Source organism: Thermoascus crustaceus (assembly GCF_041956765.1).
Source record: "Thermoascus crustaceus strain CBS 181.67 unplaced genomic scaffold VTN00scaffold_1, whole genome shotgun sequence".
NCBI classification, from domain to species: Eukaryota; Fungi; Ascomycota; class Eurotiomycetes; order Eurotiales; family Thermoascaceae; genus Thermoascus; species Thermoascus crustaceus.
This window is the reverse complement of record NW_027192527.1, coordinates 436669-463694: the sequence shown is the minus strand read 5'-3', so window position 1 is coordinate 463694 and position 27026 is coordinate 436669. Positions and strand designations below refer to the sequence as shown.

Here is a 27026-nt window from a genome sequence, read left to right as displayed (position 1 = left end):
CCTTTCTATCAGCCAGCATGAAGCCCTCCGTGCTGGTCTGGTCGCTCCTCTCGCTCCTCACCGTTCCGACCCTCGCCGTTCCCTCCGAAGACTCTGTTTCAGGTTCCCATCGTCTAGTCAAACGAGAAGATGTTCCGGCGCCAGATGCGGAGCCACAGTATACAACCTTTAATGGCATCAAGGTGCCTCCGCAGAAGCAACTGAGCCCAGATAATTTTAAGGAGACTATCAAAGATGGATACTGGTGAGTATTATGCATTTAATCATGTTGAGAGGCCCTCCGTTGCATGATGACAAGCAGTTTTGTCAAAGGAATTTATGGACACATGCTGACAATCGATAATGACTGCTAGGTTTGTTAAGCACTTTTCTCCAGCTTGCCCTCACTGTCAGCACATCGCTCCGGCATGGCAAACGCTCTATGAATTCTACTACGTAGGTCCCCCACCCAGTAGTTCCTATGAATCGCACCTGACATCCAATAGACGTCGGATCCGCTGTCAACATCCTCCACCAAAGCTCCCGATACAGAGTCTTCCTTGAATTCATTCCAAGGTTACTACAATTTCCATTTCGCGTCCATGAACTGTCTCGCCTATGCGGACCTCTGTTCCAAGCTGAAATCCGACTTCGTCCCAACCTTTAATCTGTTTCACAATGGCGAATTGATAGAACAGTTTGATGGCGAGAAAACGATGGAGGGCCTTAGTCAGTTCATCGAGGAGAAGTTGGAGAAAATCCGACCCGGTTCGCGACCCAGGAAAGGAATCAAGCTGCCGGAACCCGGTGCCAAAGGCGTCGACACCAAGGCTGAACCCGACAAGCCGGTGGCCAAGGATAAGAACCCGGAAGGTGGCATCAAGGCAGGCGAAAAGCACAACGAGCAAGCGGCACAGCTAGCTAGCAAGTCTGCAGCAGACAAGACTACCGGAACTAAGCCAGGTCAAGGCCCTCAAGTGTCCGTCGTTCCAAACCCTCAGGGCAGCTCTATTCCGTTGACGGCTGAGAGCTTCCAGAGGCTCGTTACAACGACGCGGGATCCTTGGTTCGTCAAGTTCTACGCTCCATGGTGCAGCCACTGTCAAGCACTGGCCCCCAACTGGCTCCAGATGGCAAAAGAAATGAAGGGCGTTCTGAATGTCGGCGAGGTCAACTGTGACGTGGAAATCAGGCTTTGCAAGGATGCCCGGATCAAGGCTTACCCGACAATGTACTTTTTCCGCGGAGGAGAGCGGGTCGAGTACAATGGCCTGCGTGGCTTAGGTGATCTGATCAATTATGCCAAGAAGGCCGTCGAGGTGGGCTCTGGCGTGCAGTATGTCAATGCGACCAAATTCAAGGAGTTGGAAGAAACCGAGGAGGTGATTTTCCTGTACTTCTACGATCACGCTACCACTTCAGAGGACTTTGCTGCCTTGGAGCGCTTGACGCTGAGCCTGGTTGGCCACGCTAGGCTGGTCAAGACGGACAGCGCTGCTCTTGCGGAGAGGTTCAAGATTTCTACATGGCCACGTCTTGTTGTATCGCGCGATGGCCGGCCAAGTTATTACAATGCGCTTGCTCCCAAGGATATGCGAGACTTCCGCCAGGTGCTGTCATGGATGCAGAGCGTGTGGCTACCGATTGTCCCTGAGCTGACAGCAGCCAACGCACGCGAGATCATGGATGGCAAGTACGTCGTACTTGGTATTCTTACCCGGAAGCGCTCGGATGAATTTGCCCAGGCCAAGAGGGAGCTGAAGAACGCCGCGCTTGAGTGGATGGACAAGCAGACGCAGCTCTTCCAGCTGGAAAGACAGGAACTTCGAGATGCCAAGCAGCTCCGCATTGAGGAGGCTGAGGACCGCAATGACCAGCGCGCTCTGCGGGCCGCTAAGAGCATGCACATCAACATCCGCGAGGATGATAAGAAGCAAGTTGGATTCGCATGGGTGGACGGCGATTTCTGGGAGCGCTGGCTGAGGACAACGTACGGCATCGATGTGAAGAATGGGGAGCGTGTTATTATCAACGATGAGGATGTAAGTTCACCTCAGAATCTGACGCTTTAGAGACAGCCAAGCTGACATTTATATAGAACCGGCGCTATTGGGACACCGCTGCCAGTGGCGCTCCCATCATGCCTTCGCGTACCTCTATCCTCGAGACGATCCCTCTTGTCATTGCATCTCCGCCCAAGCTCAAGTCCAAGTCTACCATCGGGACTTTTGAATCTGCATTTTTCCATACTCGTTCCTTTGTTGTCAATCACCCCTTTATCTTCTTCCTGTTCTTGGCTGGTTCGATCCTTGTGGTCACCTACTTTGCCCGTGGGAAGGCCCTCCTCAAGCGGGCAGGTCTGGGCGGTCGTGGCGGTCTTCTGGGCGGCGGCAACGGTGGTGGCTTTTTCCATCTCGACGGGAAGGAGGGGTTACTGAACGGTGGCGCAACTGGTAAGGTTGATTGAGCGGATAAATACCTTTTTTTAATCTTCTTTTTCTTTTTCTATCTCTAGAGGACGGTGAGAATGTTTTCGTCGACTCGGCCATTTCCATTGAGAGGATAAGAAGTGCGGAGACTGGGATGGCTAGAAACAAGCTAGCTCCCAGCCAAGGCCAGGCAAGCAGAATGTGAAGGTCTTTGAGCATCCTGTACGCAGAAGAACGTGGGATTTCATTTCTTTCTAGGGACTTCTCGGAGTGTTGGTTGAGTGAATGTCTTTAGCTCTTTGGATTAACCTCTTTAATGGATGGGGCCTGTAATAAAGATTGTTTCTCTTGTCGGTTACTCCTTGTCTGTACCCTTCCTCTCGGCTTGAAGTCCTTGGGATCTCCCCAGTCATATGTATACCTTCTCTCGATCACTGATGCTTCAACTCTTTGGGATCCCACCCGTCGTAATTGGTCCGCTATGGATGGAGAAAATCCATGGGTTCAGTTATAACATCAATCCATACGTCCGTGTACTTGCTAGAGATGGAAAGTTGAGGAGGCCTCCAACGCGAGCAATCCAAAGCACCAGGCCGATGGACAAAATAATACAAAGACGCTGATTTGATAATCTGTAAATAACCACGTGACTTGACGAAAGGCGCCATACCGGATGCTGCCAGGCGTGCCAAGACCGTCGAACGCCCGCCGTCCGGGCCGCAGGCACGAGAAGAAGGTCCCGGTTTTCGTCGACGTACATCCCTCTCCCCGAATTCCAGCTCCCGCACGCTCATTTCGCGCGACTCTTTCTTCCTGTCTGCCTCCCAGACATCATTCACAATGGTACGTGTGTCAATCAGTTGCAATTGAGTCTGTCGACACTTGGGCAGGACAACCGGGTGTTGTGTTGAGGACGCATCGGCATTTGGCACGTCATCTCCAATACCACACACACTCGGCTGCGACCGGCTTCTTCAACCGTTTTATAGACCATATAAACATCCGCTCTCCATTGATTGTTTTTACAGTCGCTGACGGGGCCGTTACTGCTTTTACAGGTCTTCCCTACCTCCGTTCGTCGTGCCGCGGCCGGCGCCTACCACTCTCCCTATGCGCCAAAGTGAGATTTCCCCGGACAATTTCGTCCAATTCCTCCCCTATGCGACAGAACAAGGATGTAAATGTCTCTGGATTTATATATTGAAGGGAAGGATCGATGTTTCCTTGGGGCAGTGCCATCGGATCGGATCGTGTGGAACGTTCCATCTGGGATTGTTCACTGGAATCTCGTTGGATTGGGAAGATACGGAGCAGCAGCCATTCTCAGAGATTGAAAGAGCTAGAGGGGACTACGAAGACCATACAATAGAAAGAATAGAACGGCCCAGCTAACGTTCCTATGTCCCACAGGTACTACACCCCTCCCCACATTGCCGGTGTGAACTTCAAGCGTGGCGTTAGATAGTGAGTCTTCCTGTTCTCTTACCCCGCAATTTCTCAGTCTGTCAAATACTGACTTGTTTCTGCAACAGCGGTGCCATCTCTGCCGGGTTCGGTGTCTCCACCGTTGTCTTCTGCCTCTTCTTCTTCGGCGATGTTCCCCGTGTCCGCCAGGACATCCTGCAGAAGATCCCGGTTCTTGGAGAGCACTGGAACCGCACCATTCCTCCTGAGGACAACGTAAGTTTTTGCCCTGTTGTGTTAGGATTTTTTTTATCATCCGTCTGGAGACGATTCCTTCGCCCACCCCGCATTTTCTGTGACCTGAAGTAAGATCCAGCTAACTGCTCTAAACAGCCCTTCTAAAAACCTCGCCTATATACAACACCCCTTCCAATCATCTCTAAAGGGATTGAATGGACTGTGGAACCGGATGATGACGGGAAGGAGTTAGCATCTGTAGAATAGAGATGACTTGAACAGCATATAGAAACTCGCAAAAAATCAACTATCTTCACAATACATTTCTCGCGTTCTTTCCGTAAAGAAGTCGGATTTCTTAGGTAACCTGTTGTGGGAGCGAAGTGGTGGAAGAGCATCAAGGGTTCGATTTTGATCTCTTACAAAGCGGACCCATGCCCCTGTAGTCCTCAGGCCTACGAGAAATGCTGAAAGTCTCCATTTGAGAGCCACACTGATAGGAACACAGGTAGATACACTATCCTGGACGAGGGTAAATTCATTTTTGGGCCCGCCCGCTATGGGACATCGCGGGCGATCGCCATGTCTACCGCAGCTATATGACAAAGGGTCTACTATCTATATCTCAGTACATGCAGACCAGACGATAAAGGCCACCAAGTAGCCTTTCCGGAAGGAATATTTAGGCATACGGTCGAGCCCTGCCCACCATGGCAGGTCTAGCCGGTCGCTATCAATCAATCCAACCGTCAGCAAGTCAGACGAGACGAACATCCGGTGCAACCAACCATCACCCTCTTATCTCTTGCACATGCAACCAGCGCTTCGCTTCGGAACTCTCGACAGGGGAGGTTGGATAGATAGATACTGGATTTACATAACGTTCTATCTCCGCAAAAAAATTAGCGTCGATTTGACATGACATAGGTAATTAGAACCGTTCGAGGGGTAGGACTTCCAATGGACCTTTGATACCCTTGATAGATTAGGAGGTATCTATCTATCGATCAATGATAAGAACCTGCGTCTTGTCTCGGACACCCCGCGCATGTCAGATTAGTTAGTACCTATGTATTGTTTCACGCGTGCAACTGCCATACAGGGTATGGATGGGATGGCTAAGCTTCCCGTCCTACCTACCTAACCTACCTAACTGTACGGTTTTGTTCCGTGGGATAGCTAGGATGTTAGGAGAGGCAGCGTCCTACTGATAGATTTTACTGCGGAGAAGCTGTCCGCGCTGTGTTCAGTGTCAGTGCAATCGATCGATCTCTGTTGCAGCCATTAATAAGCTCACACATATTCGTTATACAGTACTATGCATGGTTCTTCTTTTGTCTTACCTGCCTGTCTGTCCTGTCTGTGTGATCGATCATATGGAAATCAACAGTGGTCGAGTCGCCGACCCCTACCTACCTGCATCATTGGCTCCTCAGCTTCGCTGGCGTTACCCTCTTATCAGAGTTGGAAATAGCCATACGCTTTTCTCGGGGCTGGGGTTTCCTTTCTTCCTTCCTAGCATGGGGGGTGGCGGATCCTTGTTTAGTATGCATTCCACGGTATCGATCCCCGCATAGGCATCCTAGCTGAGCTTACTATATAATAATCAAGACTTCAGGCACATAGCGACGAGGCTACTGTTAACCCATGTATACTCAGTGATTTATCTAAATATCAATTTTTTTTTTGAATAGGTTACATACTGTACTGCATCAAGGTACTTTATCGTTCTCTCCTTTACCTACCTCTAGTTCAATCCAAGCGTCCTCGACGAAAGTGAATCGCCAAGACGGAACAGGACACAGCGCCTGTCTCTGACTAAGATAAAATAAGACAATGGGTGGCATGGAGCCCTCCTCTGATAATAAGAACAATACTACTACTGAATCATCCGTCTTCCACAACATCAAACATGACCCCGTCACCTCCGTCCTCCCGGACGGGGACATCCCCATCACCGACCACCAGATGGACGCGGACGAGCAGGTGATCGTAGCCTTGGGGTATAAGCAGGAATTCAAGCGCGAGTTTTCCTTCTGGACGACGTTCTGCGTTAGCTTTGCGGTGCTGGGCCTGTTGCCCTCGTTCGCGAGTACGTTGTATTATGGTATGAATCTCCCACCCCGATGAGAAAGATGTAAATTTGGAAAGAGATAGAGAATAGATATTCTGATGACAGATGATAGGAATGGGATATGCCGGAACTGCAAGCATGGTATGGGGGTGGATCATCGCTATGGTCTTTATTCAATGCGTTGCGATGGCCATGGCGGAACTCTGCTCGGCGATGCCAACGAGGTCTGTTGCTATTCCTTCCTCCTCCGTCCTGATATGTCATTGACATGGCTGACATATCTCAGCGGGGGGCTTTACTACGCAGCAGCTGTCCTCGCGCCTCCTGGCTATGGGCCATTTGCCGCCTGGATTACCGGCTGGTCGAATTGGATCGGACAGATAACCGGAGCACCCTCCGTCGATTACGGTCTGGCAGCTATGATTCTAGCCGCTGGCTCGATAAATGACCCGACCTATGTTCCCACCAATTACCAGACGTTCCTGCTCACGATGCTCATACTGCTCATCCATAGTGCTATCAGCAGCATGCCAACGAAGTGGATCGCACAGTTTAACTCTTACGGCTCGACATTCAACATCCTAGCGCTGATCATAGCCATCATTGCTATCCCCGCAGGAACGAAGAACAAGCCCAAGTTCACTCCTGCCAAAGAAGTATGGGGCACGATCTCCAACATGACTGACTTCCCAGACGGCGTGGCGGTACTCATGTCCTTTTTGAGCGTGATATGGTGCATGAGTGGCTACGACTCGGCATGGCACGTGAGCGAGGAATGCTCAAACGCCAACATCGCCTCTCCTCGGGCTATTGTCATGACCTCCGCCGTTGGCGGCCTTATGGGCTGGTTCCTGCAGCTCGTCGTCGCCTACACGGTGGTAGACATCGATGCTGTGGTGAACTCGGATCTCGGCCAGCCGTGGGCTTCATACCTGCTCCAGGTTATGCCAAAGAACACCGCCCTCGCCATCCTCGCTTTGACAATCATCTGCGGTTTCTCCATGGGCCAGGGCTGCATGATCGCGGCGTCGCGGGTGACATATGCCTACGCTCGTGACGATTGCTTCCCCCTGTCCAGAATCTGGAAGAAAGTCAACACTCGTACTAGAACACCAGTAAATGCCGTCTTGGCCAACTGTGCCCTGGGCATCCTGATGTGTCTGCTCATATTTGCCGGCGAGACTGCAATCGGCGCTCTCTTCTCCATTGGCGCCATTGCGCAATTCGTCGCCTTTGCGATCCCCATCGCTATCAGGGTTTTCTTTTCTGCAAACCGGTTCCGCAGAGGACCCTGGCACCTGGGCCGGTTTGGGCGGCTCATCGGAGGGCTGGGCGTGGGTTTCGTGCTGCTCATGCTGCCGATCTTATGCCTGCCCAGTGCTACTGGTAAGAATTTGACCCCGGATCTGATGAACTGGACGTGCCTCGTCTATGGTGCTCCCATGTTTGCTGTGATGATCTGGTGGGTCATCGACGCGAGACTGTGGTTCAAGGGGCCGAAGGTCAATGTCGAGCATGCCATATATAATGTCGAGCAGGAGGTGGGCGGCGGAGAGGACGGTGAAAGTTCACCGGCTTATAGATCAGATGAAGTGGTCACTGATGGGAAGTAACCTGGTGAGTAATTCACCTAGTCTCTGTCGTGATGATATTGTATGTACATAGCTATTTGACTTTGACGAGAGAAAGGCCATTCCTCTTCAGAGACAAAGAGAAAATAAGATTCCAAGCCGTGTATTCTTCTTGTAATTCTTCTTGTATACAACCTTCCTAAAAGATTGTTCCGTTCTTTGATAGGAGGACACAGTCCGTTAGTTTGCGGGAATCAACTACTGTTCAAATCAGTACGTGTATGCATGCGATGAATTGAGCATGCTTGAATCAGCCTCGATGAAAGATAAAAAAAGCAAGCATTTAAGATGACCACGTGTTAACTGGAGGCGTTTCGGGACCTGTTAACCTATAGTTGTTAAGATTGAAAGCATGCATCTCGAAAGTCAAAACGACCCGCTAAACCCGCGATCTCAGCTGCCCTTGACGATTCAATCAAGTAACCATTGAGGATCAAGGCAGTGTATGCAGCTAGACGGATCGTCCTGCCCCTGGCCTAAATGTAGGTGCGGTACATCACTACCCAATCGAACGCCAAGTAGTGTCTGCATAGAATCCCTTGCATGAACACAGACCGATTCGACCGGATCGACTTGATCAGCAGCTGCAGAAGGACGCTCCATGCCTAGCTTATCTAGTCTTCGTCGTGACTGGCGGCTGAGGGTTGTTTTTAAGGGGAGAGAGGCGCAACGTATCATGAGATGTCCTGGGCTTTTCTAGAACCTGCTTCTTTGACATGGCTGTTCTAGGACGGTTTGTGGTTATAAAAGATAGCAAACCGCAGCATGGCATAGGGATGAAATGCAATTCATGCCCGTTATGTTGATGACTCCTGTCCCGTGTGTTGATGGATGAGTTATTGGCGGGATCCCCTAGAGTTGCTTGTGAATGTTAGTCAGCCCGGCTTAAAGCGTGTCACTTGCACATCGACTTTCACATGAGCCAAGAAGCGACCACTTTATGGAGTAAAGAAGAGGAGATCCCATCTGTCCGTCCGCTGGTCCGATGATGCGAACTGGAGTTTGTGGTGCGGATGTACTGAGTGTCATGATCATGGGATCTGAGGCACTTTCCATCCACTCCACCTAATGCATCGCAAAAATAGTACCGCTCCGTTAGCATCCAACAATGTTAGTTCAACCTATTGGACATTTAGTTAACATGGGTTTTCATCACTGCTGTCACGCAATGGCGGAGACGGGTCGCCCGTGGATAGGGCGTAGCTTGCCATTGTTGCTGGTCGTCTTGAGAAGTTGAGTCATGAATTGTAAGCACTGTTCAGGAGGGAGCCTGTACACCACAGACGGATAGATGGACTCCATCGTTGACTCGCGACAGGATGAGGAGACAGGATGCAGACCTGGACATATGTGTTGAAGCATGGCTTGGAAGTCATCTGGGGCGATATCAGATGAGGGGAGATGATAAAAGCCGGCGGCCTGATTGGAACCGCGGCGGGCGGGACCCGACATTTCCCTAAACGCCGCCGAGTCGAGATGTCTGCAGCGTCATCGCTAAGAAGCTGCAGCGCACACTCGACATTTCTCCAACTGCTTCACAGCCATCGTCACCTGGAACCGCTTCTCTCCTCTCTTTCCTCTCCGCAGCGTTCAGCACTTCCTGACCGGACCAGACGAGACCATCGCTTCCAGCCCGACCTGTTCTCATCCCTCGCCACCTCATCCGCATCCTCTCTCCTCTCGGGATATCCGGGCACAAACCAACGTCCCTGCGTCTGTCCGACCGAAGCCTGTGCGGGCCCAGAGTCAGCCGGAGTCTGGGTTGTGCATTCACGCTCCGATCTCCCCCTCTCTCCCTCTCTTTGACCGGGGACGTTCAAACAGCACTCGCAGACGTCACAAACCGCCGTTCCCCGGATTGTATCAGCCGCCGCTTGATTGGCGACCGAGGACGGGTCTTGCCCCAGGATCTCGGTCTCCACACGCTTTTCTATAGTCTATACGGGAGTCTTCGGAGACTGGCGCTCGTCAACCCGCATTGAGCCGTTATATACCCCAGGAGGCCGCAGCGATCTTTAGCCGCAACATCTATCAAGCCTCGTTTCTCCACCTGCGGCGTTTGGGTAACATCCTCCGGCCCGCCCGGTCAAGGCTATTTATAAAACGGACTTGTTCTAGACGTTTTCTCAATCTCGATCCTCTCCTTCATACGGCAGAAGGGCTGCCCAGTAGCAGATCCAACACAACATATATCCTCCCAACTCCTCCCTTTCACTCCGTCTGAGCACCTTGTGGACTGCTTGTCGAATTAATTCGACCCCAACCTCGCATACATACACACCGTCTCACATCTCATAATATCTCACGCCAACCATGTCCACGAACCGACCATTCCTGGCGAACTTCCTCGCCGCCTTCCGGGCACAATCCACATACAAAACCTCGACAGCGGGGTCACAGTCGACGGGAACCACATCTTCACAGATCTCATCGAGCGCACGAGCAATAGCAACCAAGGCCGGAAACCCGGGAGCAGCCTCCTCCTCCTCCTCCTCATCCTCCTCTTCCGGAGCAAACACATCGACAGCAAGCCAACCCCAGCAATCGACAACGGCAGCCGTCCAAGCAGCAGCGGCCTCGAGTCACCACTACCACCACCATTCCACATCAACGTCCTCACGACAACACTCACACTCCCGCTCCTCCCCGCTGAGTCCGTCAGAAGCATCAGCGTCAGTACCTCCCTCATCACCACCACTATCATCATCATCCTCGTCATCGATATCGACATCGAATCCTCTCTCCCCTACCACCTCTCCTTCCTCCCCATCGACCTCCAATCCAATCCCCATATCATACCCCAACGATCGCCACCGCCGCGGAAGCGACAGCTCGAGCGGATCAGGCGGATTCCGCGACGCCCTGGGCCCAGAGAAGTGGTACATCGGCGGCCGGACCGCGACCGGGGAGGAGCGTTTCTACCGGCTGGGGATGGTGACCAAGGGTGGAGGACGGTTAGGTGGGAGGGGAAGAGTAGGGAGTGTGGATCAGTTGAGTTTGTAGAGAAGAACAAGAACTTCGTCTGCGACTTATTACAAAGGGCTATAATAATAGGCTTTTAATGGGAGGGATAGGGATTCAATCAATACCACATTTTTCATGTTTATTTTATTTTCTGCTTCTCTTTTTTTTCACTACGGGCGTTGGAGTTGGAAGACATAAAAAGGGCAAAGAAAGAGAAAGAGATTCGGGACGGGATTATTGTACTTTTTTTTGATACTTGATAAACCATCAACGTTGACATCACCATTCACACTGTTACATTACTTACTGGCAGTGCTTCTTCTTCTTATGTCATGAGTGCATGCTGTACACGGCAATTGAGAAGGGAGAAGGAAAAACCGCTTTCTTAATAGAATACGTCAATCAATGACAGGCCAGGCGGCTTGTTCACTACCTACCTAGCTAACACTAACTATCTGACTAACAATCTAACTAGCTAAACATAACATTTGCATTCTGAATAGAAGACTAACTGCCCAACAACCTCTTAGTTATCCATCTTAGGTACTTAAACCTTTCCCCCCAACGAATCAAAATAGATAAAGCTATCACGTGGCACGGAGACGCCCTACTAGGCCCTCGACATTCTTCTTCCTCTTTTCAAGCTAACCTGTCCTTAGGTTGCCTGGCCTGGGTCATGGATGTTGTCGAGTGAAATTGGAAAGAAAAGCCATGTACTGTAAAGGATTTTAGAGTTAGATTTAGAGTATCCATCATTACTAATTTACATTGAGACGAAACTTCCCAGCTGCATTTACTGTACTATGTTCCAACTTGTATTGGCATTTGATCTACAGCCACTTGATGTAGATAGCGTACCTATTGTTACAGCACAGCCTAGGGATCACTGACAAGGCTGACGGAGGAAGGACTAGTCACGTGGCCATGCTGGATCGTCCATGATCCATTCTCACGATCCAGGTCTACGATCCACCTCCATGATCCATAGTCATGATCCATAATCATGATCCATCGGATAGGTATTTCCGGGCAGAACTCAGCATGTATATAAGATGCTCCTTAACCATGGGGATTAGGACCCCGTGGTCAACTCAAATAGCAATCTAGATAGTAACATTGCTAGTAACGGCCTATTCATCTATCTCTTTCCCTTGCTTTCTGTCTTCAGAACGAGCCTCCGCCTAAGAAGTCTTAGGTCCGCCGTTACACCTATACACTGCCTACCTGCTAAGCCCTACCTAGGTAATTGCTACTAACGCTACTAACTACTACTACTAAAACCCCAGAACAAAGTCAACTAAACTGCATAACCGCTCATTGTACAATATACATTTGGATTTAATTCATATTTATGTTATGTATTTCATTTCTTCTTTAGATCTCTCTTTATCAATATACTCAATCAATCAATCAACCCATTTATACAGTTATTTACCACACACAAACACAATCGCGAAGCAAAAAAAGGAAAACAAAAAAAGGAACACACACACATTCAGAAATTCATGAATTCTTTATATCAATGAAAAGAGAAAACAGGAGGAACAACAATGGATCTCTTCTAAGAACATGCATGACCTGATGTGACACAGAACACAGCCTTTCAACCCTCAGTAGTATGATTATAAACCACTGATGATGATGACAATAAGATGAGAAAGAGAAAAACAACGCAAATGCAGACCATGTATGTATTGTATTGAAATTGACAAACAGTACATGCAGGCAGGCGGAAGAAAAAAAAACAATCCAGAGGAGCCTTTTCACTCCCCATTGCCCTGCCTGTTCCTTCCTTTTTCCCTCTTCTCTCTTTCTCTGTCGGCTCTGCGGATAATCCCGCTGATCGGTTCAACTGTCTTGTTTGCTTGCTTTGCTTTAGCTTTTCCGCGGAATAACATTTCCCTTCAATTCGTTTATCAAAATCCCACGCCCACCATTGTAGCAGTCTATTTTTCTCTAATTTTTTTCATGATTTTTTTGGTCCCTTTCATATTTTTCCATTTTCCATGCCCCTTTCTTCGATTCGCTTCGAGGTAAGAACACAACGAGACTCTCCTTGTATGTCGAGCGAGTCGAGCCTGCTCTCCCAGAAGCAATTCAAAGAGCAACAAAAACAAAATCAAACCAACCAAACAAACGCACGCATAAACACACAAGACATGACGGTGGTAGATCGACCGAGTATGCGAATGGAGTGTAGTTGGAAGACCAGGCTGGCCGCTCGCAAGAACATGCGTTAAGGCAGGAAACAGAACCTTCCAGGGTCCACCCCAAATGCAAAAGCAGTCGAAAAACACACCAGATAAAAAGAATCCACTTTTTCTCCGACACGGAAATGACTCGAACAATGCTAACGCAGTGTCGAGAAGCGAGACGAAGCAAGCAGGACAAGACAACAACCCCACCAGGTCTCTCCGCCGCCCAGAGCAAAGAATATGTCCGTGAAGAGATAGGCTTTACTTACATGATTGAGTGACTTGAAAAAAGAGAAAAATGCTGACTTGACGGCCGTAACAGTGATGCAAACATGATCCGAGGACTCTCTCCTTGTGGCCTCGGGAACTTGAACCAAACCGTTGAAACAGAACCTGGAGAATATGACAGCAGCCCGCCCTCAAATTCTTTTCCCCTAATATAGAGATAGAAACGAGAGAGTAAGGAAAACGTGAAACACAAAAAAACACATGCTCAAGTCTATTGTATTGACGCCGGATAAACCACCCGCCCCACCATCTGCCCACTCATAATGGATGGAAATGAGAACACATTGAAATCACCGCCATGTGGTACTCGCTGTAGAGGAATGCCGATCGGAAAGAACATGGGAAAGGAGCCGATTATCGTTCGCACTTGTAAAAAGTCCCAACCATTTGCGCTGACGTTACGAATGCAGGCATTACAGCTACCAGGGCCATTGAACCTGCAATCACCTTGTTCGGACCGTGCACTTGTCTTGCTTGTCGATTGAGCCGAAAAGCCTCAGTCGAGCCACGAGTCCCGCGTGTCACACGCCGATCACCAACATCTGTCAATATTCGACTTCTGTAACTGTCGGTCGGCGAGTCCGCTGACAGTTGACAAAACAGGACTATTGCACATGAAACACAATCCCAAGCTAACCTGTTCCAAATTGAGAAATCATCCGTCTCAACAGAGTGCTGATCGCGGTGAACACTCTAGTACCGGCAACCTGCAGGCCAATAGGTAGAACGAATCGACACACAAGACGAGCAAGCAAGCCAACGTCAGAGCACAAGCGAGATCCAGAAGCCACTTCCAGACAGGTACGATCAACAGGACCAAGAGCGCCTGTGAACCCCTCCGAAAGATGGTGAGTGGCATTATTGGCCGCCTGGTCCCTGTTCACCGCCAAACTCGTCCGCAATAGCTTCTGGACTCGCGACGTTCGTTCGATGGCGGCCTCTGATAGCTTCACAAGGCCTTGAACTTGGGACAGATCAGTGCGGTTAGAATAAACGGCTCCAACACAACAAATAGCCGTGATGAGATCATCGTAGGCTCTTAAGAAGGCAAAACTAGACATGTGCATGCAAAACAAATGACCTTGGTAATTTGTAAAGAGGTCGAGAAAATGTTTCACGTTATCGGCCGTCGGGCATTCCTTCAGCGTGGCATTATTGTCTCGCAGATTGAACGGTACCTGTAATCCAATAGAGAAACAATTGTCAACTAATCGGTCCATTCGACGTCGCAAGGGATCATTCCGTGTCAAATAACTTGGGGAAAAGTAGGAAGCAAGCATACCATCACCGCCCAAACTGGTCGACGCCAGATAAAGTCCGTTCAGGCCACCTTCTTGAGTAGGACCTCCGGTCGTAGTGGGGTAGTACTTTCTCTCAGTCTCGACGTGAGCGTTGATCGGTTCGTGGCCAGGGGCCATGGACTGCGGGAACACCGTGTTGATGTAGCCGTCATGAGCTCCGGGCTGGAACATCGAGGTCCAGTCAATGTCGCCGGGGTGGTTCGGGTGTGGTCCTGGCATCACAGGACGCTTCGGGTCTTGGACGACCGGGGGTTTTGCCTGCTCAATGGGAGGAAGGTCAACATTCAGCTGCTGGCTAGGTGCTTCAGTGCCAGGCTGCACGAGGTACGGGCTCTGCTTAGGTGCAGCCGTCCAGGACGCTCTCTGATGTCCCTGACCAGGGGAGAACGCGTCGTCCGGCTGACCACGGTTCATCCCATTGACCGAGGACATGGAAAATCCCAGAGGCTGCTGATCCGTGAACCCGGGTCGGCTGGTGGCCAACCCATTGCCGTTCACGGCCCCTTCGCCGAAAGTCGTACCCACTAGGCCATTGGAAGGCGGGATGGAGCTACTGACTTCGTCCTGAACAGGCTTTGCAGCATTCGCCGCCGCTTGCGACCTCTTCAGGTGCGCCTGGGGATGCGACAGATGACTCGCCCCCGTAGGATTGCCTCTCCGCAGCGAGCACTTCTGAAAATGGCGCTTCAAGATATCACTTCGTGAGAACGTATCCTTGCACAGAACGCACATGTACGGGCGATCGCCGGTGTCTGGTCCGAAGATAACACATCAGTAAACATAACAAGAAAAAAGGGACATTCTTTTCTGGCTTTCTGGCAATGCTGGCTGAACGATAACTCACGTCTAAGCAGATGACGCTTGAGATGCTTCGCGTGGAGATAGGTTTTATTGCAATGAGGGCATGGGAATTTCCCGTCTGCATCCTTGGCTGGAATGGTCGTGTTCTTAGCAGCACCGTTCACACCATTAGTGACAGCAGCCCGCCCTGGAACACTAGGGAGAATGCCTCTTCTACCCTGCGATCCAACCACTTGAGTTCGCGGCGGCTCCTTGGCAGCAAACGGGGATGAACCGTTTGCCATCTCGCTTGTCCAGACAGGAGGCTTTCCTTCCGGATAGCTGAACGCGCCGGATGGCATGGAGGCAAAATCAGGCCGTCTATCACGCGGAGGTGCTGGCGCAATGGGCTGAGGGTAGCTTTGAGCGTTAGAAGTTGGAGGCAACAGGGTATGCGGAGACTGGAACTGCTGCGGCTGCTGAGACTGCGGCTGCTGGTTGGAGTGAGTGAGGAATGAGGATGGCGGAAGGCTGTTCACGGTCGTGTGAGGTGTTATGGGCGCGGTTGAAGTCGCGTAAACATCATGAGCAGTTGTCGTAGGAAATCTAGACATATCAGGCCTGTACGGCTGGCCCATGTACGAATGAGGCGCCGGGGACTGGCTATGATGGGGCTGCAGCGGAGGCAGCGTATGCGGCTGCGAAACAGGGTATTGAGGCTGCATCGGGTACTGAGGCATGTGCATACTCGACAAAGGCGTCGAACCCTGAGGGAGACTGGTCGATGGAGGTCTCGACGGGTGAGATCTGGGATCCATCGTAGCGGCGGGAGGAGAGAGAGTGTGTGTAGAAAAAAAAAAGAGAAAGAAGAGAGAGATAAGTGTCGAGCCGGTTGAACTTTCACTCTATCCCAATCATTGATCGTGGGGAGCTTCTAGTCGACCTCACGATACCGCAACGATGCCTGCAGACGCCCGTCAATCCTCCGTCGCTTGAACCTCTGTGTGCTCCACGTACCTGAACTGGGATGCGCGAAGGGTAACAGGCGCGTCCGACACGGGTTGGCTTGATAGCACCAACTTGAGGCTGTTGATAGCACGTCGTCGAGGGTTGAGATGGAGAGTGTAGGGTCGGATCTGACTCCACAGAGTCCAGGGCAAGTTGAGGTAAGGATGCTTAATCTGAATTCCCCACGGTCATCCACCAGAAAACCGAGTTGTGTGGGAACTTCTTTTTATCCGCACGTTGTCAAAACAGTCAATGGCCCTGTATCCACCAGCGTGCAAGTGGGTCTTGTCAGAACCAGATGAATTGTTAACCCGGCTTCTGCTTCGCGTCAAGAAAGAACCGCGATCGATGGCCCAAGTGTGACCAGGGTCTAACGACGGCGGACTGGCTGCCAACAACGACGGGGGGTTGAGCAACTCAGTCGAGAGGTGGCGTTCAGTGGGTGAAAAGAGTGTCGAGACTCGAAAGGGAGAAGGGGACTGGGAAGACAGGCAAGAGACGGGGGTGACGATCGCTGCTCTGGGAGGCAAGAGGCGAAGGACGAGAAAAATTCAGCGGCCGTGTGCCGTTGCCGTGATTCGCGCGAGCAGACGAGAAGAGAAAAGGGAACCGTTAACAGAACTGCAGGCAAAACGCTTTTTCTGTTGCGTTATCGAGCAGGATGGGAGCTTTTTCGGTTCGCCCTAGGCTAGACAGCGAGCCGGTGCAGCAATCAGAGCCAATTCCGAATATGGGCCGGAGGGAAGCGAAGGGATGGTTGGCGAGCGGCGGGCATAGGGGGGAAAACACAGATGATGTGTGGTGTGGTCTGACTGGCCGGTGTGTGCGGTAGGCGGCCGGCCGTGTTCCGAAGCCAGGACGGACGGATGTACCAGCGACGTACCCTTGCCGCACACAGGCACTGCGCGTGTACTTGGCGGTACTTCCCTGGTCAGATTCACCAGGCCAGACGCAAGCGGACTCGATCTCTGAGCGACACGGTACTTCTGACGAGGCCGTGCAGCAGACTGGCTGTTTCCGGCTGCCAGGTGCCAGGCCCGTCGTGTCACTCTGCGGAGGACGCCAACAACGCGACGGAGGGGAGGAGATGGAGGGGCGGAAGAGGTGTCGAGGGAGCGGGCGCTGTCTAGACTCGACCGGGGAGATGCGTGAACGCCGTCCGCCTGAAATCCTGCGTAATAATAATAACCAAGATTCGTCTGCTTCAGCGTAACCCTTTGGGTAACCGCCACGCTCGCGTCCGGATTCCTCTCTGATTACTCTCTGCATTCAAGTCTCTGTACTCATTGGATGCCCGCATGCAGCCGGAATTTTAGAATTATTTTATCCCTCTCCCTCTCCTGCTACTACTATTCTCAATCGTCCTCTTGGTCTTGGCGATGAACCTGGCTCAATGCTTTCCCGTGTTATCTACGCCATTAATTCGGTTCACCTCGTAAGGTTCCGTATAGAAAGGTTTAATATCTCTGCGAAGAATGGTGAGTCCGCCGCTGCAATAACGTGGCCTGAAGAGAGGATACGTCGGTAAATAGTGAACTGGCCATTCAGAAGAGCCAAAAGTCCCCGGGCTCACTTCCCAAGCCGGAATTGGCCAACACATGATCTCCTCCTAAGTTCGATATGTTGCAGACCGGCATGCCCGCTAGACACACGGGCGATGGATGTAGCGTTCTAGAAGACCCGGAGAGCCAGAGATGGACACATGTGCAGTACGGTGTGTACTCCGTATTACTTGGTTTCCCACGACAGGATAGACAAAGATACACCGCTCCTGGAGGCCGGACAAGAAAACCGAGGCAAAACGCCAGTAATGGAAAAAGGAGATTTATTTCCCTCTCTCACAGTTCAAAGTTCAAAAGCGCGGAATAAGCAAGCGTTCTCAACCCAATTTTTCAGTATGCATACTATACTGGGTAAGAGATAGTGCTTGATGCACGCAGTGTTGACCGAAAGAGCTAAGGTGGCCTGCACATCCAGCAGTGGCGTCCGTCGTTCTGAGCTGTGACCAGGACGCAGACTCGCAGAGCCGTACCTAGCGTCACACCTTGTTGGTAGCGCTAGTAAAATATTCCGAAAGTACTACTGCCTAGCGAAGCAGATAGACAAAAAGAGAAACAGGATAATTAAGCCTGAGCTTACGAACATCCTGACAAGATGGCATCCCGCTTCAGCTCCCAGCAAATACATCAAATAGCAGAATATTGATCAGACAGTGATACCAACCGGCACATCAACGCCGAGAAAAGTGCGCTGTTTCCGTATGCCATCTGCCTGAGGGACACCGATCCCGGCCAGGACGAGGCCAAGTTTCAATAGACCAGTAGTTCAAATTCCTGACACGCGGCGTCCGCGCCATCCCAGACCCCGGGAGCTCAACGGCCGGAGCCTTTCGTCATTCCTGCAGGGATCAGTGAAACCCTGTCTTTCACGTTCTCCTCAAATAACAATAATAATAATGCGAAGTTTCGAGTCTGCATACGGAGTCCTAGTCCTGCGTAATGATCTGAGAAACAGCGGCATCCGAATAATGCAAGCCGACCTCGCAATAACGAGCATAATATTACCAGCGCCATTGACACACCGTTCTGGCGGCCAGCGCTGCGAGATTTGCAGCAACAGCTCCGGCCCGCGCTCTGGCAGGGCGGTGACCGGAATGGTCCGTGCCACGAGCGGTTGCGTTGGCCAAAAAAGCCTGCGTTCGGGGAGAAGAGCAGTATTTACACGCGCTAGAAGACTGTTCCCACGCACTCTCCGGGCCCTCGAGGAGTCCCGGTAGAGGGAGCGCGCCTCACCCTGCACCTTCCACGCACCGTCGACGGAGTGATTCCGCGCCGCTCTCAGGCTTTTCGCATTCTAGAAACCTTGACACATCTTGATTATTATTATTCTTAACAGATTTGATCCCTCATCCCAGTTCCCAGGAACCCCCGGTTCCGTCTTCCATTTTCTCGCCACCCGGACGGGCTTGCGGTATCATCGGTCGTCGTTTACTCAGCATTTGGCGGACAAGCGAGGGTTTTGGGAAACAAAGCTCGCATGGTTCACTATGCTAATGGTGTAAGTAAACACCAGCGCCATACAGTTTGGATAGATCTCTGGTAGCGCTCCGCTGTCGGTGACGATCACACCCTCGGTCTCTTCAGAGCCCAGGAATCCAGGCTCACCTCTATTCTGTTTCGACCTCTAGAAAACAGCTTCTTTTGCCATGGTCGACATTTGGTTCTGGCGCGAATCCACACCTGACCCATCGCCTCCGCTAGATTGGAGTTCCTGAGTGCTTCTCCCGCTTCTAAAGTGGGCCTCCCTGAAGGTCGTCAATGCAGACCCTGGTCTCCAACCCGTCAATAAAATTATCTGATCTATATCTCGATCTCCTTCAGATGCTCAGGATTCGACGCGAGCTGACAATTGCTCTGGACACCGTTAAATAAAATCAGGAGATCATGTCGAATCATGACCTGTACACTTAAGATCAGAATCAGCAGACCAGCAGGTGCCTAAACCGTTAAGACCTCCTTCGATTTCCTGTTCCAGCGTCGAGCGCTGGCGTTGGCGATCACAGACCCGCCTCGTCGCCCGCTTGCGCACGACTCCGAGCCTTAGTCTTGCCTCATAACCCCTGCGAGTAATGAGGAACCCCCGGTTGCGCATTCGCAGGTTCCAAAAAGCCCTCTCCAACTTCGCCACTCAGAGCCAACAGCATGGTCCTGAAGAAATCAAGAACCACAGTTGGAAGCCTCCAAGATCTACTAGGACTTAGCGCATCCACTCGAGGCGCTTGGTGGCGTCTGAATGTGACGGTAAGAGGGTCTCCGAGATCTTGACTCAAAAACGGCTTGACTGCTCATTCAGATCGGTGGCCAGGACTCCAGGTAATACAGCGTAATGCTGTAGCCTAAGCAATTTGTTCCGGCAGGAATTGTGTTGTATTATTACGTAGGAGCACGGAGTGGACGACCGAGTCCAGGTCACTTGTTTACCAGAACAAAGTAAGAAGATTATCTTCGCGGGATTCTGCAGGCCCAGATAACTTATCTCTGCGTTCACTAAATGCGGGAGAGTGGAACCTGGGATGGATCGATCGTCTTCTCAAAGCGACTTTGAATTGACCACCTGCCTCTGTCCCTCTCGGTCTACAACCGTCACCGAAATAACACTTCGTAATATTTTCGACGACAAGACAAAGAACCTGACACGAGACTTGAACTCCCGCCTCTCTCTACCGATCACAATAATGCGTCGTTAGGTGCGCCACCCGAGTGTGAGAGAGACGGGAAGGCTGGACGAAAGGAGCTTGTTATTGGGCGAGATCTCCGAAACATCCAAAGCTTCTTTCATAGTCTGGGAAGCCAGGTCAAGACCTCGCAGTAGCGTGCGTGCAGATAGTGGCGTGTGCAGAGCGGATGTTGAGGCTTGTGAGGCTGTGAGCTGCTCGACTTTCCAGATTACTGCCAGAATGGGAGGCAGCGGACCGACTAGGGCTAGGGCTAGGGTCGCACGCAGATCCTCCTCCCGGTGATCCCGCTCCTTCCGCCGCTCCCGGCTCGGTTCATGTGTTTTTCCTTCGGCCTTGCCGTTCGGGGATGTGTCTCCGAGCGCTCCGGGTGCTGGATCTGTCTCAGGTTACGGACACGCACATTTTTCTCTCAGCTACGGACCGGCACGCCACACGCTTCACCGCCCGCCACCTCCCGACCTGCCGCAATCGGCACGCCCGAGTGCCCGCTTTGCCGGCCTGCGCAGCTCGACGATGGCATCCCAGCGCCGTTCCAAGGCTTCTCAAAATTAGGTATCTTCTTTCGTAGGCAAATTCTCACGAGACATAGTCTGCGGTTGATCACCTGGGCGATGATTATTATTACCCGTGTCCTTCTGCATGCAGTACCGTGGTTTCGGGATCTCTGTCTTGGAAAGTTGGCCGTTCGTCTCTCGAACCAGTCATCCCCCCTGACCTCACCAGCAGGCCGCGTCACAGCCTGAGAGTCTGTCGTGTGTGCGCGGGACAACCCATGCAGCGACAGACTTGCCTGGTTGGCACTTGGATTACGGGATAAGCAGGCCTCTCTCTCTTCTCTACATGCAGGACGATGCCAATGATGATATCAATTGATCTTCTGGAAACGGTCGAGACCTGCAAAAGCTCCAGCAGCTCTCTCCCCGCACAGTCCTCTGACTTCTCTCCTCCAGCGGCCCCATAGCTTTTCGAGAACACCATCACGGGTACGGGGTAAACGTACGCCGGTGTTTTGTGGCTGGCTCCCATCGCCGCTGTACCTGAATGACAATCCACATCTCCGTACGCTACCGTGCATCCGCCTGTGAACCCATAGTTTACCCACTCATCAAGATCCATCCCCATAGCCACGTGTGGGATGTGGCCAAGCTGCCTCCGCTTTGAATCCACCGGGTTTTGATATGATGTGGATATCAGCTTATCAGAAGGCAAGTTATCGTAGACATATTCTTTAGTCGGAGTATGTATTCTTAACAACTACGGAGTGAAGATGAATATCTGTCTCAGGATATCTGTCTTGCGCTAGGGAATTTGGAATCAAATTGGTTCTCATTACGTATTCCAAGAATGTTCCGCGCGGAATAACCGATTAAGACATACCGATTAGAATATTCGTCCCTTGAAAATTCCTAGCTTTGGTAGAAATGCAGAATGAAGACGGGATACATCAATTATTGAGCCCCCTTTCTTTTCTTTTTTTTGGATCAAAACGCTGTAGCTATGATTGCGGTTGTGCAGTATACACTGATAGGTACGGAGTAGCTCTCCCTTTCCTCATGAGTCATGCATGGATTCTTGAACATGCCTCAAGTGAACCCGTGATCTCTGCTATGTGCCCACAGTAATGCCTACGGTCTGAAGAGGACTGCAGAATTCCTGGTTGTTTAGTTCTGTCCAGTGAGTATCTTTCCACAGATACCTAGGTAGAGTACATACATAGATTGACTTCGATTTCTAATGAGGGTCATGGCTGTGAATATAGCACCTGGGTGCCCTAGCGTAGATCAGGATGCTATTGTAGACGACTCCACATTCTGCAGGACCGTTGCCCAGATCAATGCAGAATGTTATGGGGCCGTCAGTTTGGCTTGTGATGTGCTGTGTTGATGCGGGGAACGGATGATGATCCATAATTTCATTTAAAAAAAAAGCTGCATATACGCATAATTTTCCAACGGTTTAACTATAGCCCATCTAAACTCTAAGATACATATAGGTACATGTACGTATGTGGCCCCTCCCTTCCCTTCCCCCTTCTTTCCCCTCCCTGTAGGGGGCGCCCCCGCCGTGCTAGTGCAGGAGTGACTCCGAACAGTCTCCACGTTGGAGGTACATAGTTTAAAGTCAGATGGATGGATCTTGATGGAGATTCCCCACGTACCATAAGCACTACCGATGGAGCCCTTGGAGGTGGGTGCTGCTGCTCCACGAAACGAAACGGACGAACGACGCCACGTCCCCTTGCCTTATGAATCGATCGGAGCTGCGCCGCATTTTTGCATTGCATTGCCGCAACAAACACCGATAGCGTGGGATTCGTATCTGATAACAACCCCACGTGCTTTGGGGGTTTTTTTCTGATCGCAAATGAGGTGAAATGTAGGTAGGCATATGGATATTGATGATTGGCGTTGGTTATATTTAAATTGGGATGCCGTCTCTCTTGCAGTTCAGGAGTCGGAAGTAACTGGTACTTGCCTACCGTGCTTATTTTTCTAGCTTTCCTAGTCGAAACCGGAGCATTATTGGCGCTCCAATACTACTCAAACAATATATATTTATTTTTAGTCGGCTCTGGATGTTCACACATCATACACTGGAAGCTAAAATTCGGATAGATACTATGAGAGTTCCTCAGATCATGATGTATACAGTACATATGCTTGTCTGTGTCCAAAATAGATAATAAAACCCTGGGGGAAATGACGGATGTTCAACTGCCATTACAAAATCAATCGAGCAGTTAGCTCCTTGGTCCATACAGACAACAGATGACAGCGGTTGCATTCAAGCCAAGTAAGTATTCAACGGAAAATCCGGAAAAAAGTGCATTCGTTTAAATATATATACACACATATATACAGTTCATGTATTAACATCTTCATTTGCCTGCATTTTATTAATAGATTCTCACATCCTTTCCCAAAAGTGTGATGTGCTCAACCAAACTGTATCTCTAAGGGGTGCGACTCTCCAGGCATACAGTACGCGGATGGCCGCTGGGCCTTTTAACGTCGCAAGACGCTGGCCCTATGTGTCACAATGCGCATTATTGGTTTATTTTTGAGAAGAGCTGGGGAAATGGTAATGGAATGGGCTTATAGTGAGATATTGGTTCTTGGTGATTTTACATATCCAAAATATATATCATATGTATAAATAACCATGTGGTTCAAATATATCGAAGATGAAGCAACAAGGCTACCCCAAATCCTTTTTTATGGTTTCTGTCTTGCCCTATAGAGTTTAATCTTAACAGATATACCCTTCCTTGTTTGTGTCACAGTGCATTATGAGTCAGCCCTGATCCTTGGACATCTGGTGGTACGTCTCTACTGACATACAATGTTGAAATTTTCGCCCAGTCGTCATCTAGAGAAGTTAATAAAGAACATGTCTTGCAGTAACCCTATCTTTGTACCATGTCCTTCTGCCTTTCCATCCGTCGGTTAATCAAGAATCGAAAGACATTCCTGGCTTGGCCGCGAAGCTCAAGTCTTTGGCTGCAATCCTAGATGTGGGAGAAGCCTGTCCCTAATGAAATTCTCAACACTATGCAACTTGACACCAAGCTTAAGGACATTCTCATCGGGTATCTCCTTCCCGGGGTACATCCCTACACTGTTGTACAGCTCGAACATGGTGTCCCGATCAGGCACCCCGCTTGATGGGAGAACGGTGTAGATGGCACGTTTACCGGAGACTGTTCAGAGACAACGTCAATGTTTTAATTAGTATATATACCAGGGAATAGGCATACTTTTCTCAATAGCTGAAGTGATCTCTGTGGGTGATAGTCTCGCATTACAAGCATACAGATACGCATGGTGGAGCTGCTCTCGCTTCGACTCCCAATTGTCGAAAATCGCCTTGGCGATGGCCGAAAGGTCCTTCTCGACGTAAAGCATCGCCACTATATATGCCATATCAACCGGTTAGACAGAGCCATATCAAAATGGAACCAAGGAAGCATACGCTTGGACTGTGGAAGGACGATAGGTTGCCGAAACTCGACTACATCTTTTTCCTTGTCATAATGCACATGTCCCCTGAAGACCCAGTTCTCGTAGAAGTTACCTGTAAACACAAAAGTAGCTGGGAGTCCGATCTCGCGGATGTAGTTATCGACGTGATGTTTTCCTGAGCAGTAGGTATGCATTAGAAGACACTTGTCCCATATTTGTGCCTCTAGTCAGATACTTGCCTTCATAGATCCTTGAGATGAGCTTGCCATCAGAGAGCTTCGAAGAGCTTGGAAGACTACTCCAGACGAAGCATTGCACATTTTCTTCCAGAGCAGCTTTGGCAAGATCCTTTCCTTGTCGCTCTTCACTGACGGGATCGTCTAGAATTTTCTAAAGGAGAAAGAGACCTATTCTCAGCTTTCCCCCCCGGTTTGACAATAATCGAAAACGACATTTTTTAAACATACCGGATCATAGAAGTTCGTCACGGCAAACACACCCCAGCATCCTCGCAAAGCTGGCGCTATATCTGATGCGATCGTCAGATCAGCTTTCACGATCTCAGCTCCAAGCTTTGCCAGTTCCTTTGCTGCTTCGGAGTCGGGATTGCGTGTAAGTGCGCGGACACGATACTCGTTTGGAGATTGAAGAAGTAATTTGGCAACGGAACCCCCTGTTTCCTTGGTTAATAATAGAACGACTCATTACAATTCTGCAGGGGGGTCCGTTATTTATGCAAGAGTTACCTTGGTTCCCTGTTGCACCAGTGACAGCAATCAGCCTCGCCATGACTCAGTAAGAAATTCTCTATTTTTTTCTTTATTATCGTAGATGGGTAGGCTCTGCTGCCATATCTCGGTTATTTAAGTCTCCCTATCTTGGGGCTCTGTTAAATAATAATGCGGGGAAATTGAGATATGTAAGCAATAAAACACATAGGACCTAGGTACAAGAGGAAAAACCGTTCCGGTGGATAGCAGATGGAGCAGTTGGAGTAGGCCAACACATCATCGCAGATGGCTCACTCGGTGGGCCTGGTGGGGTGACCCCCTTGTCTGTGGAGTTCTATGGGGAGGTCTTAGCATAAACCATGCTTGCTGGAGAAACAAATATGATACTAAAGTTGCGGATACCCTTAGTCGATAAGAAGGGACCAACGGCTGCAAGGATCGGCGGCTAATTGAGACAAGAGCCCGCCTAACAAGTCTCTAAGCTATTTTGATAGCGTTTATTTTAGTTTCTTAGCGGGGTTGCTTATCTTTCTACTTGACCGGATTTCGATGGGAACAATATGACAAAATAATTCCGCTCAGACAAAGAAGGCGAAGGGCAACCTTAGCATTTCATTTTACTGGAGGTCCATTTAGCCTCCATTGTCACTTCTGCTAGCTTATTATTCCCCTACAGTGCTTCTTTTGTCTATTTTTCGCATTCCTGAATCGGTCTTCAACTTGAAGGGCAGATAGGTATCTAAGTACGGCAGCTAAGCTGGACTACTAAATTGGATCGGAACTATGTATGACGAATAGTAGGAATAAGATCATCAAAACAATCCGTTAGCTTTGATTTGGCTTTGCTCTCTTTATTCTCTCTTCGACCCCCCGATCTTCCCAGTCCACCCAACCATCCCCTAAGCCGTGATCCTCTCCGCGAGGATTACTGTTAAACAACTGGTGATGACTTCCTCAAGCATCCCATGTACGCTCTCATCAAACTTCTCAATCGCACTCAGGCTTCCAACAACCAGCTTGTCGGTCCGGTTCTGCCATACTGCTAGGATCTGGCTCGGATTCTCAGCAGAGATGAGTTTCAGGTTGCCGTTGTTATTTTGTACTTGACACTCGATCAAAGACAGAGCAGACTTGGAAGCTTTCCCCAAGAAAAAAGCCCTAGCCAAGGAAGCTGCGTCTTTTGATCGCATCACCCTGTTTCAGTAAAGTGGTATACTGAAGAAAGTTCCTCATCACGCCTCAGTCGCCCTAGGCGCAGGTTCCTTAACATGGCGCTGGATGACGCTTAGAAGGCCCCAAAAACCGCACCCCTATTTCAGCCTAAATTTGTCAGTCAATTATATTCGTGTACTGGTCATGTACTCGGAACGTTGAATAGTCAAAATGGCTCGCTAGCATTGGCGAAACGAGCTCCCTCCCTAATTTGGAAAATGCGGGCTGAGTTAAAGCAGTACCTATTTCTCGAGAACGGGGCATTACAATCCATCACAGACATCACCTAAAATAATAGCAAATAGCGCACAAGCCAACATATTTCGCATTCCGAGACGGAGATACGCCTCACTACTCAATTGTAGAGAAAGCAGAATGACAGTTTCAGCCAGGAAACTCGGACTACTACTGCCGTACACACCGCCCTAGACGTCATCGGTGCCATTTCTGCCGACAGAATTTCTCACCGCCAAGAAAATCCGCGGATGACAGGAAGATGAAGACAAACGTTCTCCACGAGTTTCCAGATCACCTCAGGGAACCAGGGGAGATCCAAGGTCTGATCCCCAGACGGGCTCAACCCAGGACGGTATA

At 50.2% G+C, this 27026-nt stretch overlaps 11 protein-coding genes across 11 annotated transcripts; 4 read left to right on the top strand and 7 right to left on the bottom strand.

Moving 5' to 3' along the window:
• Window positions 1–17: 17 nt before the first annotated feature.
• VTN00DRAFT_157 (uncharacterized protein) lies at window positions 18–4214 on the top strand (the record flags this gene model as incomplete). Its single annotated transcript, XM_069427691.1, has 9 exons — window positions 18–244; window positions 354–435; window positions 486–2021; window positions 2078–2432; window positions 3070–3251; window positions 3467–3528; window positions 3819–3872; window positions 3941–4088; window positions 4206–4214. 9 exons carry the CDS (start codon window positions 18–20, stop codon window positions 4212–4214), a joined length of 2655 nt encoding a protein of 884 aa, XP_069290865.1.
• Window positions 4215–5885: 1671 nt separating this feature from the next.
• On the top strand, window positions 5886–7736 carry VTN00DRAFT_156 (uncharacterized protein; the record flags this gene model as incomplete). Its single annotated transcript, XM_069427680.1, has 3 exons — window positions 5886–6141; window positions 6236–6347; window positions 6410–7736. 3 exons carry the CDS (start codon window positions 5886–5888, stop codon window positions 7734–7736), a joined length of 1695 nt encoding a protein of 564 aa, XP_069290864.1.
• Window positions 7737–9301: 1565 nt separating this feature from the next.
• VTN00DRAFT_155 (uncharacterized protein) lies at window positions 9302–9903 on the bottom strand (the record flags this gene model as incomplete). Its single annotated transcript, XM_069427669.1, has 2 exons — window positions 9302–9684; window positions 9864–9903. 2 exons carry the CDS (start codon window positions 9901–9903, stop codon window positions 9302–9304), a joined length of 423 nt encoding a protein of 140 aa, XP_069290863.1.
• A 164-nt stretch (window positions 9904–10067) lies between these two features.
• VTN00DRAFT_154 (uncharacterized protein) lies at window positions 10068–10757 on the top strand (the record flags this gene model as incomplete). Its single annotated transcript, XM_069427658.1, has 1 exon — window positions 10068–10757. One exon carries the CDS (start codon window positions 10068–10070, stop codon window positions 10755–10757), a length of 690 nt encoding a protein of 229 aa, XP_069290862.1.
• A 1680-nt stretch (window positions 10758–12437) lies between these two features.
• On the top strand, window positions 12438–13356 carry VTN00DRAFT_153 (uncharacterized protein; the record flags this gene model as incomplete). Its single annotated transcript, XM_069427647.1, has 3 exons — window positions 12438–12698; window positions 12919–13190; window positions 13236–13356. 3 exons carry the CDS (start codon window positions 12438–12440, stop codon window positions 13354–13356), a joined length of 654 nt encoding a protein of 217 aa, XP_069290861.1.
• Window positions 13357–13412: 56 nt separating this feature from the next.
• On the bottom strand, window positions 13413–14262 carry VTN00DRAFT_152 (uncharacterized protein; the record flags this gene model as incomplete). Its single annotated transcript, XM_069427636.1, has 2 exons — window positions 13413–13648; window positions 13839–14262. The coding sequence occupies 2 exons, from the start codon at window positions 14260–14262 to the stop codon at window positions 13413–13415; spliced, it is 660 nt and encodes a 219-aa protein (XP_069290860.1).
• A 91-nt stretch (window positions 14263–14353) lies between these two features.
• VTN00DRAFT_151 (uncharacterized protein) lies at window positions 14354–16100 on the bottom strand (the record flags this gene model as incomplete). The annotated part of the gene is made up of 4 exons (XM_069427625.1): window positions 14354–14379; window positions 14484–14760; window positions 15061–15254; window positions 15347–16100. 4 exons carry the CDS (start codon window positions 16098–16100, stop codon window positions 14354–14356), a joined length of 1251 nt encoding a protein of 416 aa, XP_069290859.1.
• An 873-nt stretch (window positions 16101–16973) lies between these two features.
• VTN00DRAFT_150 (uncharacterized protein) lies at window positions 16974–19941 on the bottom strand (the record flags this gene model as incomplete). The annotated part of the gene is made up of 4 exons (XM_069427614.1): window positions 16974–17453; window positions 18872–18982; window positions 19039–19143; window positions 19855–19941. The coding sequence occupies 4 exons, from the start codon at window positions 19939–19941 to the stop codon at window positions 16974–16976; spliced, it is 783 nt and encodes a 260-aa protein (XP_069290858.1).
• Window positions 19942–20532: 591 nt separating this feature from the next.
• VTN00DRAFT_149 (uncharacterized protein) lies at window positions 20533–21047 on the bottom strand (the record flags this gene model as incomplete). The annotated part of the gene is made up of 2 exons (XM_069427602.1): window positions 20533–20897; window positions 20960–21047. 2 exons carry the CDS (start codon window positions 21045–21047, stop codon window positions 20533–20535), a joined length of 453 nt encoding a protein of 150 aa, XP_069290857.1.
• A 2968-nt stretch (window positions 21048–24015) lies between these two features.
• VTN00DRAFT_148 (uncharacterized protein) lies at window positions 24016–25278 on the bottom strand (the record flags this gene model as incomplete). The annotated part of the gene is made up of 6 exons (XM_069427591.1): window positions 24016–24227; window positions 24285–24437; window positions 24500–24664; window positions 24729–24879; window positions 24957–25162; window positions 25236–25278. 6 exons carry the CDS (start codon window positions 25276–25278, stop codon window positions 24016–24018), a joined length of 930 nt encoding a protein of 309 aa, XP_069290856.1.
• Window positions 25279–26119: 841 nt separating this feature from the next.
• Window positions 26120–26410, bottom strand: VTN00DRAFT_147 (uncharacterized protein; the record flags this gene model as incomplete). The annotated part of the gene is made up of 1 exon (XM_069427580.1): window positions 26120–26410. The coding sequence occupies one exon, from the start codon at window positions 26408–26410 to the stop codon at window positions 26120–26122; it is 291 nt and encodes a 96-aa protein (XP_069290855.1).
• Window positions 26411–27026: the final 616 nt, after the last annotated feature.